We start from the raw sequence: 14673 nt of genomic DNA on the forward strand, positions 1-14673 counted from the left end.
AATTATCTTTCCTGTCCGCATGAACTATGTGTAACCCTTTCTAGGTTGGATGGAAATAATCATCTTGCTCATAATGTAGCAGACCCTCCATCATCATCATTATTATGGCCTTCCTGGTTCATGAATACAATGCCAGACCGACAGTGAAGACTGACACGTAGCCATTAGGATGAGATTAGCACAGTAATGGTGTAGGGAAACTACGCACCGTATACAAATATATATATACCGCTATATATTTCACAATACGAGGTCACGCCACGCACAGTTCACCGCGTACTTTTATTTTATTTCCATAAAAAATATGCAGCAGAGCTTCACAGATCATTTCTAAAGACAAAAAAATCCGGAGTCGTACAATAAAAGTCCGCCTCTTCGCCACGCGTTTCACGAGGCCTTTGTTACACGGAGATGTCACAAGTTCTGTAGAAACTGCAATATAATTGCAAAAAAAAAAAAGTCCTTCATATTGACACAATATATAAATGGCGCGCGTCGGGGTATACACGCATCGGGGGGATCAGCTGCAGTGGAGTACGTGAGGCATAAGATTTACATTCGGTGAGCGCTCTAGAGAGAGGGGTCCTTGCCAGGAATGAGGACCAACCCCGTCCTGGAGAGTTCGGACCAGTATGTGGCCGCGCCTAAATGGACAATCGCACAGTGTCATGTGATATCTATAATATGGGCATCATGAAGGTAATAGGTCATCAGAACACTGTCCCTTTAAATTAAAGACCTTTATTAAAGGTGAGCTTATGACTCCCAAAGTGACAATTTGCCCCTTCCTAATGACTCCTTACAACAAGAGCAGTTAAAGAGGTATCCCCTTCTCATAAATTAGCAATTAGGAACACAGATTATAAGCTCATTTTAACTAGGGCACTTAAAGCAGAGCAGAAAAAGGGCAGAGGTGACTATCTGTCTTGCAGTCATCTGATTGGCAGCAGTTTACTGGGTGTATAGTGCAATCTATAGTTGGATATATTATGCGCTACCAGAAACTTCTACTGGAGGATTTTGTAGATATCCACCATAGATGCAGGATACATGATTAAATATATTAGATTGCTTGATGTTAAACTGTTTCCCATTGTTTGTTATGGCAGTTACCACTAGAGGGAGCTCCCTGAATGCAGGTTTATATAGTTCACATTGAGTTCAATGCTAGCTGTTCAAATCTGTATGTGGTGGCTGTATAAATCTGTATGTAGTGAGTTCCCCCTAGTGGTGACTGTATAAATCTGTATATAGTGAGCCCCCTGTAGTGGTAGCTGTATAAATCTGTATGTAGTGCGTTCCATATAGATATAGTGATGGCTGTATAAATCTGTATGTAATGAGCTCCCCCTAGTGGTGGCTGTATAAATCTGTATGTAGTGAGCTCCCTCTAGTGGTGGCTGTATAAATCTGTATGTAGTGAGCTCCCCCCAGTGGTGGCTGTATAAATCTGTATGTAGTGAACTCCCTCTAGTGGTGACTGTATAAATCTGTATATAGTGAGCCCCCTGTAGTGGTAGCTGTATAAATCTGTATGTAGTGAGCTCCTCCTAGTGATGGCTGTATAAATCTGTATGTAGTGAGCTCCCCCTAGTGGTAGCTGTATAAATCTGTATGTAGTGCGTTCCATATAGTGATGGCTGTATAAATCTGTATGTAGTGAGCTCTCCTAGTAGTGGCTGTATAAATCTGTATGTAGTGAGCTCCTCCTAGTGGGGGCTGTATAAATCTGTATGGAGTGAGCTCCCTCTAGTGGTGGCTGTATAAATCTGTATATAGTGAGCTCCCCCTAGTGGTGGCTGTATAAATCTGTATATAGTGAGCCCCCTGTAGTGGTGGCTGTATAAATCTGTATGTAGTGAGCCCCCTGTAGTGGTGGCTGTATAAATCTGTATGTAATGAGCTCCCTTAGTGGTGGCTGTATAAATCTGTATGGAGTGAGCTCCCTCTAGTGGTGGCTGTATAAATCTGTATGCAGTGAGCTCCCCCTAGAGGTGGCTGTATAAATCTGTATGCAGTGCGTTCCATATAGTGATGGCTGTATAAATCTGTATGTAATGAGCTCCCTTAGTGGTGTCTGTATGTAATGAGCTCCCCTAGTGGTGGCTGTATAAATCTGTATGTAGCGAGTTACCCCTAGTGGTGGCTGTATAAATCTGTATGTAGTGAGCTCCCCCTAGTGGTGTTTGTATAAATCTATATGTAATAAGCTCCCTTAGTGGTGACTGTATAAATCTGTATGTAGTGAGCTCCCCCTAGTGGTGGCTGTATAAATCTGTATGTAGTGAGCTCCCTCTAGTGGTGGCTGTATAAATCTGTATGTAGTGAGCTCCCCCTAGTGGTGGCTGTATAAATCTGTATGTAGTGAGCTCCACTAGTGGTGGCTGTATAAATCTGTATGTAGTGAGCTCCTCCTAGTGGTGTTTGTATAAATCTATATGTAATAAGCTCCCTTAGTGGTGGCTGTATAAATCTGTATGTAGTGAGCTCCCCCTAGTGGTGGCTGTATAAATCTGTATGTAGTGAGCTCCCCTAGTGGTGGCTGTATAAATCTGTATGTAGTGAGCTCCCCCTAGTGGTGGCTGTATAAATCTGTATGTAGTGAGCTCCCCCTAGTGGTGGCTGTATAAATCTGTATGTAGTGAGCTCCACTAGTGGTGGCTGTATAAATCTGTATCTAGTGAGCTCCTCCTAGTGGTGTTTGTATAAATCTATATGTAATAAGCTCCCTTAGTGGTGGCTGTATAAATCTGTATGTAGTGAGCTCCCCCTAGTGGTGGCTGTATAAATCTGTATGTAGTGAGCTCCCCTAGTGGTGGCTGTATAAATCTGTATGTAGTGAGCTCCCCCTAGTGGTGGCTGTATAAATCTGTATGTAGTGAGCTCCCCCTAGTGGTGGTGTGTATACATATGTATGTAGTAAACTCCCCTTAACAGTGACTGTATATCCCGGAATGTACTCCAGAGCTGCACTCACTATTCTGCTGGTGCAGTCACTGTGTACATACATTACATTACTGATCCTGAGTTACATCCTGTATTATACTCCAGAGCTGCACTCACTATTCTGCTGGTGCAGTCACTGTGTACATACATTACATTACTGATCCTGAGTTACATCCTGTATTATACTCCCTTAGTGGTGGCTGTATAAATCTGTATGTAGTGAGCTCCCCCTAGTGGTGGCTGTATAAATCTGTATGTAGTGAGCTCCCCTAGTGGTGGCTGTATAAATCTGTATGTAGTGAGCTCCCCTAGTGGTGGCTGTATAAATCTGTATGTAGTGAGCTCCCCCTAGTGGTGGCTGTATAAATCTGTATGTAGTGAGCTCCACTAGTGGTGGCTGTATAAATCTGTATGTAGTGAGCTCCTCCTAGTGGTGTTTGTATAAATCTATATGTAATAAGCTCCCTTAGTGGTGGCTGTATAAATCTGTATGTAGTGAGCTCCCCCTAGTGGTGGCTGTATAAATCTGTATGTAGTGAGCTCCCCTAGTGGTGGCTGTATAAATCTGTATGTAGTGAGCTCCCCCTAGTGGTGGCTGTATAAATCTGTATGTAGTGAGCTCCCCCTAGTGGTGGCTGTATAAATCTGTATGTAGTGAGCTCCACTAGTGGTGGCTGTATAAATCTGTATCTAGTGAGCTCCTCCTAGTGGTGTTTGTATAAATCTATATGTAATAAGCTCCCTTAGTGGTGGCTGTATAAATCTGTATGTAGTGAGCTCCCCCTAGTGGTGGCTGTATAAATCTGTATGTAGTGAGCTCCCCTAGTGGTGGCTGTATAAATCTGTATGTAGTGAGCTCCCCCTAGTGGTGGCTGTATAAATCTGTATGTAGTGAGCTCCCCCTAGTGGTGGTGTGTATACATATGTATGTAGTAAACTCCCCTTAACAGTGACTGTATATCCCGGAATGTAGGGGGCACCCACTAGTGATCACTATATATAATGTAGTGAGCGCCCCCAGCGGTGACTGCAGAATTATATGAACTTTCCTATACAAGCATATTATGTTAATCTTTACAGAAATTTGGCTCTAGATATGGAATAGTGACCACCAGCTCTCAGTGGGGTCCGTTCTGTGTTTCGACTTCTGTCTAGTCTTCTGATCTAACATCCTCCGAGACAACATGAGCAGAAAGCTAGAACGGACTCTAGCAGCACATTCTGGACTCTTAAGAAACCCTTCCAGTTCGTACTTCTACCATAGAAGCAGTTGCCTCCTAAGATGTCGCATTTTGCAGTTTGAGTTTGGTCACGGAATGGAAACTGACAGCGAAATATAATTGTCTATGTTGTTGGAGTACATCATGCTCAAGGAGGTCTCTTGAGTTGGGGCAGAGCATATCCTGACGGAAGGGCTGACCTCGCTGGTGGCATGCCGCTCGCCCCTTCTCTGCTGCTGCCCAGGGCACACCGCCTTAATCAGATGCCTCTTGAAGGTGTCACTTAAGACGATGTAGATAAAGGGGTTTATACAGCTGTTGGCATAGCCAAGGCTGATGGCCACATTGTACGCATAGAGAAATAGGACGGTGGGATCCTCCACCTTGAGGTGCACCAGCTGTAGGATGTAATATGGAGCCCAGCAGACGAAGAAGGCAGAACAGATGGTCACAGACGTTCTTGTGATCTTCTTGGATCGGACTCGGAAATTCCTTTGGGGTAGAGGGACCACCATGCATGAGATATGCTTCTGGATCTTGATGTAGACAACACAAATGACGAGTAAAGGGATGACGAAAGCCAAGAAGAACTGGTAGAGGGTGTACCAATAGATATCAATGGACAAGTTGGGCAGGATGATACCGCAGCCGGCATTGCCATCTGGAAGCTCGATGAGTTGGGTGTACATGAAGACGGGGATGATGGTTATCAGAGAACAGAGACACAACATGAGGATCACCATGGCTGCTGCACAAGTTGTCCTCACATACGAAGAACGGATGGGATGGACGGTGGCAAGGTAGCGGTCAACTGACATGGCGGTGAGGATATAGGTACTGGCAAACTGGCTATTGGCATCCAAAGCGGTGATGATAGTACACATGGTGGCCCCGAAGTGCCACACACCATTGCCCAGTAACTGGTGGATGAGAAAAGGCATCCCAAGTAAGAAGAGGAGATCGGTCACGGACAGGCTCACGATGAAGATGTCAGCGATGTTGTGGTTACCCTTCGGCTTTTTGGTGATTGTGTAGATGACGATACAGTTGCCAATTGTGCCCACCAAACATATGATGCCAAAAATGACGGGAAGGACGATACTGCCGTGGTCCTGTCTTCTGCTGAACACTGTGGAGAAAAAGAGCAAATCTGAGTCAGCGAGGGATCATGATGATCACAAGGTTTACGCGGCCGGTCAGCGGAGTGAGGGAGGGGCTAGAGAAGGATTGACAGTTCTGCTCTTAGTTCATCCTGGAAGGTGGAGGTCCATCGCCTCTCGGGACATATCTAGCCTACTAAATACTTGTAGACCCCGTTCATTCTGGAGGACTTCTCTTTGAAGAATTCAAGAGTTTTATCATACCTCTAGACCTCTAGACGAAAAAGGACTTGCTAAATTGACCTTTTTTGGGGGGCATTTCCATGTTATTCCTCCTGGAAATGTATGACAAAAATTGACAATTTGGTAATTCTATCTCTTTTGCCAAAGAGGTGTGGCCGTACTGTTTCGTCACCAATTCCGCTGTGTTGGAAGGCACCCTATAGTGGTAGCACCTGACTGTAAGATTGTAAATGTCCTTATGTATTTCCAGGAGGAATAACAGAGGGATTTACATATGATCCCGATGCTTTATCCCCCGTTTCTCACTTTTATTGGGATAATTCCAGCCAGTACGTTCCTATAGGAGCGTAGCGGTAACACAACACTACACATCCTGCAGACAGACGGACAAGTTCGCTGGCAATATTTTCCTGTAAATTGCCTAATTACATCCTTGTCGATGTTCACACAATACACCGAGACATCTGCACGAGGCGCGGACTCAGCACTCGCGGGGAATGTGCAGAGATCCAGGGAACCTTTAGTCATTAAGTATTATTAAAGGTCAGACATCATGAGAAAGCGCTCACATCTGTGCGGTCAGGGCAGCCGTCTGCTTACATCGCCTGCACCGGAGATCTGATATAACGGTGTGATGAAAGTATATCCAGCACCATACGGAAGCAATTCCTCTGGATATTGGGGGGAATACGATCTGGATGAAGTTACAGAGCTGCATTAACAATTCTTCAAACTTCAGAGCTGAAATCTTCCATCATTTGCTACACCTAGTGTTATCTGGTTCCTAGTGTTATCTGGGTGGCCTTGCTATATGAGGCATATTCATCTATAGGAGGAAGACATGCAGTGTGCCTGTGTCTGACAGTAAGGCAGAATTAAGAAAAAGGCTCTAAAGTATGATATTCTATGTAACTAGCATCAGTACAGGACAAGTAATGTATGTACACAGTGGCTGTACCAGCAGAATAGTGAGTGCAGCTCTGGAGTATAATACAGGATGTAACTCAGAATTATTAATGTACGTATGTACACAGTGACTGCACCTGCAGAATAGTGAGTGCAGCTCTGGAGTATAATACAGGAGGTAACTCAGGATCAGTAATGTATGTACACATTGACTGCACCTGCAGAATAGTGAGTGCAGCTCTGGGGTATAATACAGGAGGTAACTCAGGATCAGTAATGTAATGTATGTACACAGTGACTGCACCAGCAGAATAGTGAGTGCAGCTCTGGGGTATAATACAGGATGTAACTCCGGATCAGTAATGTAATGTATGTACACAGTGACTGCACCAGCAGAACAGTGAGTGCAGCTCTGGAGTATAATACAGGATATAGCTCAGGATCAGTAATGTAATGTATGTACACAGTGACTGTACCAGCAGAATAGTGAGTGCAGCTCTGGAGTATAATACAGGAGGTAACTCAGGATCAGTAATGTATGTACACATTGACTGCACCAGCAGAATAGTGAGTGCAGCTCTGGAGTATAATACAGGATAAGTAATGTATGTACAGGGTGACTGCACCAGCAGAATAGTGAGTGCAGCTCTGGAGTATAATACAGAATGTATCTTAGGATCAGTAATGTAATGTATGTACACAATGACTACACTAGCAGAATAGTGAGCGCAGCTCTGGGGTATTATACAGGATGTAACTCAGGATCAGTGATGTCCTTTATGTACACAGTGACTACACCAGCAGAATAGTGAGTGCAGCTCTGGGGTATAATACAGGATGTAACTCAGGATCAGTAATGTATGTACACAGTGACTGCACCAGCAGAGTAGTGAGTGCAGCTCTGGAGTATAATACAGGATGTAACTCAGGATCAGTAATGTATGTACACAGTGACTGCACGAGCAGAATAGTGAGTGCAGCTCTGGGGTATAATACAGGATGTAACTCAGGATCAGTAATGTATGTACACAGTGACTACAGTAGCAGAATAGTGAGCGCAGCTCTGGGGTATTATACAGGATGTAACTCAGGATCAGTAATGTCCTTTATGTACACAGTGACTACACCAGCAGAATAGTGAGTGCAGCTCTGGGGTATAATACAGGATGTAACTTAGGATCAGTAATGTAATGTGTGTACACAGTGACTGCACCAGCAGAATAGTGAGTGCAGCTCTGGGGTAAAATACAGAATGTAACTCCGGATCAGTAATGTATTGTATGTACACAGTGACTGCACCAGCAGAATAGTGAGTGCAGCTCTGGAGTATAATACAGGATGTAACTCAGGATCAGTAATGTATGTACACAGTGACTGCAGCAGCAGAATAGTGAGTGCAGCTCTGGGGTATAATACAGGATGTAACTTAGGATCAGTAATGTAATGTGTGTACACAGTGACTGCAGCAGCAGAATAGTGAGTGCAGCTCTGGGGTATAATACAGGATGGAACTCGGGATCAGTAATGTAATGTATGTACACAGTGACTGCACCAGCAGAATAGTGAGTGCAGCTCTGGGGTATAATACAGGATGTAACTCAGGATCAGTAATGTACGTACATAGTGACTGCACCAGCAGAATAGTGAGTGCAGCTCTGGGGTATAATACAGGATGGAACTCGGGATCAGTAATGTAATGTATGTACACAGTAACTGCAGCAGCAGAATAGTGAGTGCAGCTCTGGGGTATAATACAGGATGGAACTTAGGATCAATAATGTAATGTATGTACACAGTGACTGCACCAGCAGAATAGTGAGTGCAGCTCTGGAGTATAATACAGGATGTAACTCCGGATCAGTAATGTAATGTATGTACACAGTGACTGCACCAGCAGAATAGTGAGTGCAGCTCTGGGGTATAATACAGGATGTAACAACAGGATAAATAATGGCAAACTAAAGCGCTTTTCTCCACACGTTAAAGGTTTTATTACAACATAATTGAGTATTTCCTTGCGTTTGGCACTAGACGTGACCTTCAATCTTATTCATTCACATAAAGAATTACATCGTGTCTCTGAGACATTGATCCTATTCTTCGGGGAGATCAATACTTATGTGAGTGTAGACCCTTGTGAGCATGTATTTTACCAATGAGCAGGAAAACACGTAACTATGTTTTGTGTGTCAATGAATAAATCATAGAATTCTAGTCCTTGCACCGTCTCCTTCTGATGAGATAATAAACGTTCCATTCAGCCAGGTTTTCTGTATCTTTTTTCCTGGAAAGCTGGATGTCATCCAGTACTGCTGCCGTCATGAAGGTTGTCACCCAGATAATTTAATACTGAATTACAGAGCTATAGTCACTATTCTGCAGGGTCTTACGAAACTAGACATATTTTTATGTATTCTACATGAGCACAAGAAAGAAAATATTCCCCCTCCCAGTTTAATATAAAAGAAAATCAGCCTGGTTCAAATGATTGAAAAGTTTTCTTTTTTTGGATGAAATTTTGTGAGTTGACACGGTGGTCAAGAAAACCAATATAAGAGTTCACCTGGATCAGAAGGAATTCTAGTTACCATGGTTACATCATACTGGAAATGTGAAATGAACGCACATCAAAAAGCATCTGGACCTGGAGCAAGTATTGGAGGAAGGTTTTCTTATTTTCTGCCCAGTAATGAACGTGACAAATCAGAACAGTAACCGCTTAAAGGGACTGTGTCACCTGAATTTGGAGGGAACAATCTTCAGCCATGGAGGCGGGGTTTTCGGGTGTTTGATTCACCCCTTCCTTACCCGCCGGCTGCATGCTGGCTGCAATATTGGATTGAAGTTCATTCTCTGTCCTCCATAGTACATGTCTGCACAAGGCAATAATTCCATATGGCACCCAGATACAACCCCTTTAAGTGTTTGTGTGACTTATATGTGGGATGAATTATGTAATATATCATGTCATTTTTCTTTTCCACCTTTTGCAATCCTGGCAGCACCAATGAGATCAGTATTCGTGTTTGATAAAGGTTTGGAAAGTCAGGCTGAAATGTGTCAGAGTTCTACTCATGCTACTTTATACATTGACATCATGTAATACTTCAATTCCTCTATAGCGCCACCAGAGGGAAAATGAATACTAGTTTTTAGCTTCAATCGACCGATTGAATGATCTTGGCAGCAGGGCACTGTATTTTGCTAATATTTTGAAACTATCCTGGCAAACTCAGACTTTGTACAAATATTGCCCAAGTTATTCCTTCCTGGATGGGTTTTGGACGTTCCCACAGCAGACCTAGGGTTGGGACTTATCTATTCTTATTTTACCAACCGTTGTTGGCATGCATGCAATCCATTCACATCCCCTTTAATGATGCCAAGTTTTAAAAGTATTTGCCAGCAATTGTGATCATGATGCGGGTTTTTAGGGTAATGGACCTTGTGCTGTAAGGGGGCCTTGATGTGCTCAGTTCTTTCATATATGCCGCATCTTAGGGAATTTGACCCTTTGTGGCCAGAAAATCTAAGTTTCTGTTATAACTATGTGGTCTCAAAATTTGTAACACCAATACTCTATGTAAGTTAGCAAATATCAATCAGAAGGGGCTCATGACGTATGGGTACCGCCATGGGGTATATTTCCACCCTAGTCTGTCAACTATTATAGAGAAGTGTATCTATTTTAATCCTCTTCGACACACACACAAGCACATTTATATCACTGCAGGTTATAATGTAATGAGCAGGGGTTTCTAGCCTTCTTGCTGCTTCTTATGTTGTTGACTGTTTTCCATTGTGGTCTGCGCAGCACCAGTCAGAGTGGATACACGCGTTTTCCTCTGTCCACACAGAGAAAATACCTTCTGCAGCCACGCACGTTTCCCCAGTTGTCATAGCAACTGAGTTAGTGTCAAAATTGTAAAGTTATTGGCTCCACTCCTGTTCATTATTCTGAAAAACTGGACTATATATAGATAGAGATAGATAGAGATAGATATAGATAGAGAGAGATAGATAGATAGATATAGATAGATATATATATATATATATATATATATATATATATATATATATATATATATATAGATAGATATAGATATAGATATAGATATATAGATATAGATATACGAGCAGGGGCGGCTTATTTCGCTTTAATTATTGTATTGTTAACGTTGTTACTTATGTCTGTTGTGTTTGATACTGTTAAACTGTAAAGTGCTGTGGAATATGTTGGCGCTATATAAATAAAGATTATTATATTAATAAAGATTATTATTATTAGAGAGAGAGAGAAATACAGCAGATATTTATCCATCATGCAATACCATCAGGGGGGCATCTGATTGGCTCCAAATTTATTCTGCAGCTGGACAACGACCCCCAACATTCAACCAATGTCATTACGAACAAAATTAGAATATCATCAAAAGGTTAATGTATTGCAGTTCTTCAATACAAAAAGTGAAACTCATATAGTCATTACAAACAGTGATCTATTTCGATTGTTTATTTCTGTTAATGTTGATGATTACGGCTTACAGCCAATGAAAACCCAAAAGTCATTATCTCAGTAAATTAGAATACTTTATAAACAGCATGAAAAATTATTATAAAATCTGAAATGTTGACCTACTGAAATGTATGTTCAGTAAATGCACTCAATATTTGGTCGGGGCTCCTTTTGCATCAATTACTGCATCAATGTGGCGTGGCATGAAAGCGATCAGCCTGTGGCACTGCTGAGGGGTTATGGAAGCCCAGGTTGCTTTGATAGCAGCCTTCAGCTCGTCTGCATTGTTGGGTCTGGGGTCTCATCTTCCTCTTGACAATACTCCATAGATTCTCTATAGGGTTAGGGTCAGGCGAGTTTGCTGCCAATCAAGCACAGTGATACTGTTGTTTTTACACCAGGTATTGGTACTTTTGGCAGTGTGGACAGGGGCCAAGTCCTGCTGGAGAATGACATTTCCATCTCCTAAAAGCTTGTCGGCAGAGGGAAGCATGAAGTGCTCTACAATGTCCTGGTAGACGGCTGCGCTGACCTTGGTCTTGATAAAACACAGTGGACCTACACCAGCAGATGACATGGCTCCCCAAACCATCACTGATTGTAGAATCTTCACACGAGACCTCCAGCATCTTGGATTGTGGCCTCTCCACTCTTCCTCCAGACTCTCGGACCTGGATTTCCAAATGAAATGCAAAATTTACTTTCATCTGAACACAACACCTTGGACCACTGACAACAGTCCAGTTCTTTTTCTCCTTGGCCCAGGTAAGAGGCTTCTGGCGTTGTCTATTGGTCATTAGTGGCCGGACACAAGGAATGTGACACTTGTAGCCCATGTCCTGGATACGTCTGTGTGTGGCGGCTCTTGGAGCAATGACTCTAGCAGCAGTCCTCTCCTTGTGAATCTCCCCCACATTTTTGAATGGCCTTATCCTAACAATCCTTTCCAGGCTGCGGTTATCCCGGTTGCTTGTGCACCTTTTTCTACCACACTTTTTCCTTCCACTTTCCATTAATATTCTTGGATACAGCACTCTGAGAACAGCAGCTTCTTTAGCAATGACCTTTTCTGGCTTCCCCTCCTTGTGGAGTGTCAATGACGCCTTCTGGACATCTGTCAGTCAGCAGTCTTCCCCATGATTGTGGAGCTACTGAAACAGACTAAGGGTCCTTTATAAACACTTAGGAGCCTTTGTAGGTGTGTTTTGTTAATTATTTTAATTTTCTGAGATAATGACTTTTGGGTTTTCATTGGCTGTAAGCTATAATGATCAACATTAACAGAAATAAACACTTGAAATAGATCACTCTGTGTGTAATGACTATAGAATATATGAAATTCACTTTTTGTATCGAAAAACTGAAATTAACTTTTTGATGATATTCTAATTTTGTGAGAAGCATCTGTATATAATTATATATAGGAGATGCCCAGGTTATACCAGCTGTACATATATAATTATATGCAGGAGATGCCAGGTTATACCAGCTGTACATATATAATTATATAGAGGAGATACCCAGGTTATACCAGCTGTACATATATAATTATATGCAGGAGTTGCCCAGGTTATACCAGCTGTACATATATAATTATATGCAGGAGATGCCCAAGTTATACCAGCTGTACATATATAATTATATGCAGGAGATGCCCAAGTTATGCCAGCTGTACATATATAATTATATAGAGGAGATACCCAGGTTATACCAGCTGCACATGTATAATTATATACAGGAGATGCCCAGGTTATACCAGCCGTACATGTATAATTATATACAGGAGATGCCCAGGTTATACCAGCTGTACATGTATAATTATATACAGGAGATGCCCAGGTTATACCAGCTGTACATGTATAATTATATACAGGAGATGCCCAGGTTATACCAGCCGTACATATATAATTATATACAGGAGATGCCCACGTTATAGCATATGTACTTCTATAATTGGTCGTCACACCCATGACAACCATTCAGGGAACCATGCCTTTCTTCCATAGTGGCTGTCTCTGAGGGGCAGGGGCGCTGCGGATGTCCAGGTGTCCGGCATTTTGGCTGCACAGAGATGCTGAGATCTTACAATGTCGCGCAGTAAATCATGTGTCATTATTATTATTAATTCCTCCTAATTACAAGCTGTAGCCCAGATTCCCCATCTCGTCTCCATCTGAGGGATCGGTCATGGCGGTGTCTGATCTTCCACTACTGGCGGGGTTACAGTAGGACATAGCGACCCTCACCCAATCTATGTTTTGATGTTGGCCATTTGCTTTACAAGCCTGTGGGAAAAGCAGTAATAAAGATGTCCGCCATCTTCTCACGTGTCAGTCACTCCATACAGGGCCTGTAAAGGCGCAAAATCCTAAATCTCCGGATTAGCGGTGTACACCGAAATCAGGGGGACCCATCGCCAAACTGAGACTAGGCCGCAGCCTAATGGGGGGAAATAGGAGCGTGTCTCTGACTGACTGTTGTCATGGAGACTGTATATGGATCTGGTCATCATCCTCATCAATATCTATATCCACCTTCTCCCAATTAGCGCCCATTATGTCTGTATATGTGCGGACATTGATGTGGACAGTGTTTGATCCAAGTCTCCATGACAACATTGTACAAAACAAACCTGTCTCGGTAGTGCAGCCTCAGGCTTCGGGCCTGTAACTTCAACCCATCATAGCTCAGCTTAGAAATAAGATAGGAACAACCTTCTTAAACTAAAAAATTTATGTAATGTACGCTAGTAGATCTTTTTGACTATTCTTTCTTAAGAAACAGACACTGGGTGACAAAAAAAATGGCAGCCATTACATCGCTCATCAGGGTCGTCACCGAGTTTCCCATAGATTTCATTCTGTCAGTCTTCACTGTAGATGTAGCTTTATTCATTCAGGGGCTCAGGGTGGGCAGTGTTATCTGCTTTATGAGGTTTTTTTTATCGTAACGGTGACATAAATATTTAGGGAAAACTCAACTTTTAATCCGTTTAATTTTTTGAGGACATTTTACTTTTTTTTTTTCTCTCTTTCATCCAATACCCATTATTTTCCTGTCACAATACACGTCTGAGGGATTATTTTTTTATTTTATTTTATTATTTTTTTTATAGCATTTTGGGGTACATACAACAGTTTGTTCGCCTTTATATCATTTTTTTTTAGGGAGGTGTAGCATTAAAAATGGCAATTATGACATCCCATTTTCTTTCTGTCACGTAGGTTAATTTTATATCTTCGTAGACTGTACTTTTACAGAAGTGCTGATACCAAGCATATTTAATTTTTTTCCGTTATTTATTTTTGAACTGGGAAATAATGTTTTTATATTTATTAAAAATGTTTTTATATTTAAAAAAAGTTTTTATTTTTTTTATTTTTTTATGTTTTACTTGGCTTGAACCTACAATCGTCATATATACTGCAATATATATATATATATATATATATATATATATATATATATATATATATATATACTGCAATATATATATATATACTGCAATATATATATATATATATATATATATATACTGCAATATATATATATATATATACACACATACACACAGTGGGGCAAAAAAGTATTTAGTCAGTCAGCAATAGTGCAAGTTCCACCACTTAAAAAGATGAGAGGCGTCTGTAATTTACATCATAGGTAGACCTCAACTATGGGAGACAAACTGAGAAAAAAAAATCCAGAAAATCACATTGTCTGTTTTTTTAACATTTTATTTGCA

General features: G+C 41.7%; 2 protein-coding genes across 3 annotated transcripts in view; one reads left to right on the top strand and one right to left on the bottom strand.

The window, feature by feature from the left end:
- B9D1 (B9 domain containing 1) overlaps positions 1-14673 on the top strand; it is a 154299-nt gene that overhangs the window by 47479 nt on the left and 92147 nt on the right. The gene's annotated exons all lie outside the window — the stretch shown is intronic.
- On the bottom strand, positions 3930-9006 carry LOC138645757 (melanin-concentrating hormone receptor 1-like). The gene is made up of 2 exons (XM_069735277.1): positions 8979-9006; positions 3930-5295 (listed from the first exon to the last, which is right to left on the bottom strand). Exons 1-2 carry the CDS (start codon positions 9004-9006, stop codon positions 4256-4258), a joined length of 1068 nt encoding a protein of 355 aa, XP_069591378.1. The 3' UTR covers positions 3930-4255.

The sequence above is a fragment of the Ranitomeya imitator genome, chromosome 7, assembly GCF_032444005.1.
Source record: "Ranitomeya imitator isolate aRanImi1 chromosome 7, aRanImi1.pri, whole genome shotgun sequence".
NCBI lineage: Eukaryota > Metazoa > Chordata > Amphibia > Anura > Dendrobatidae > Ranitomeya > Ranitomeya imitator.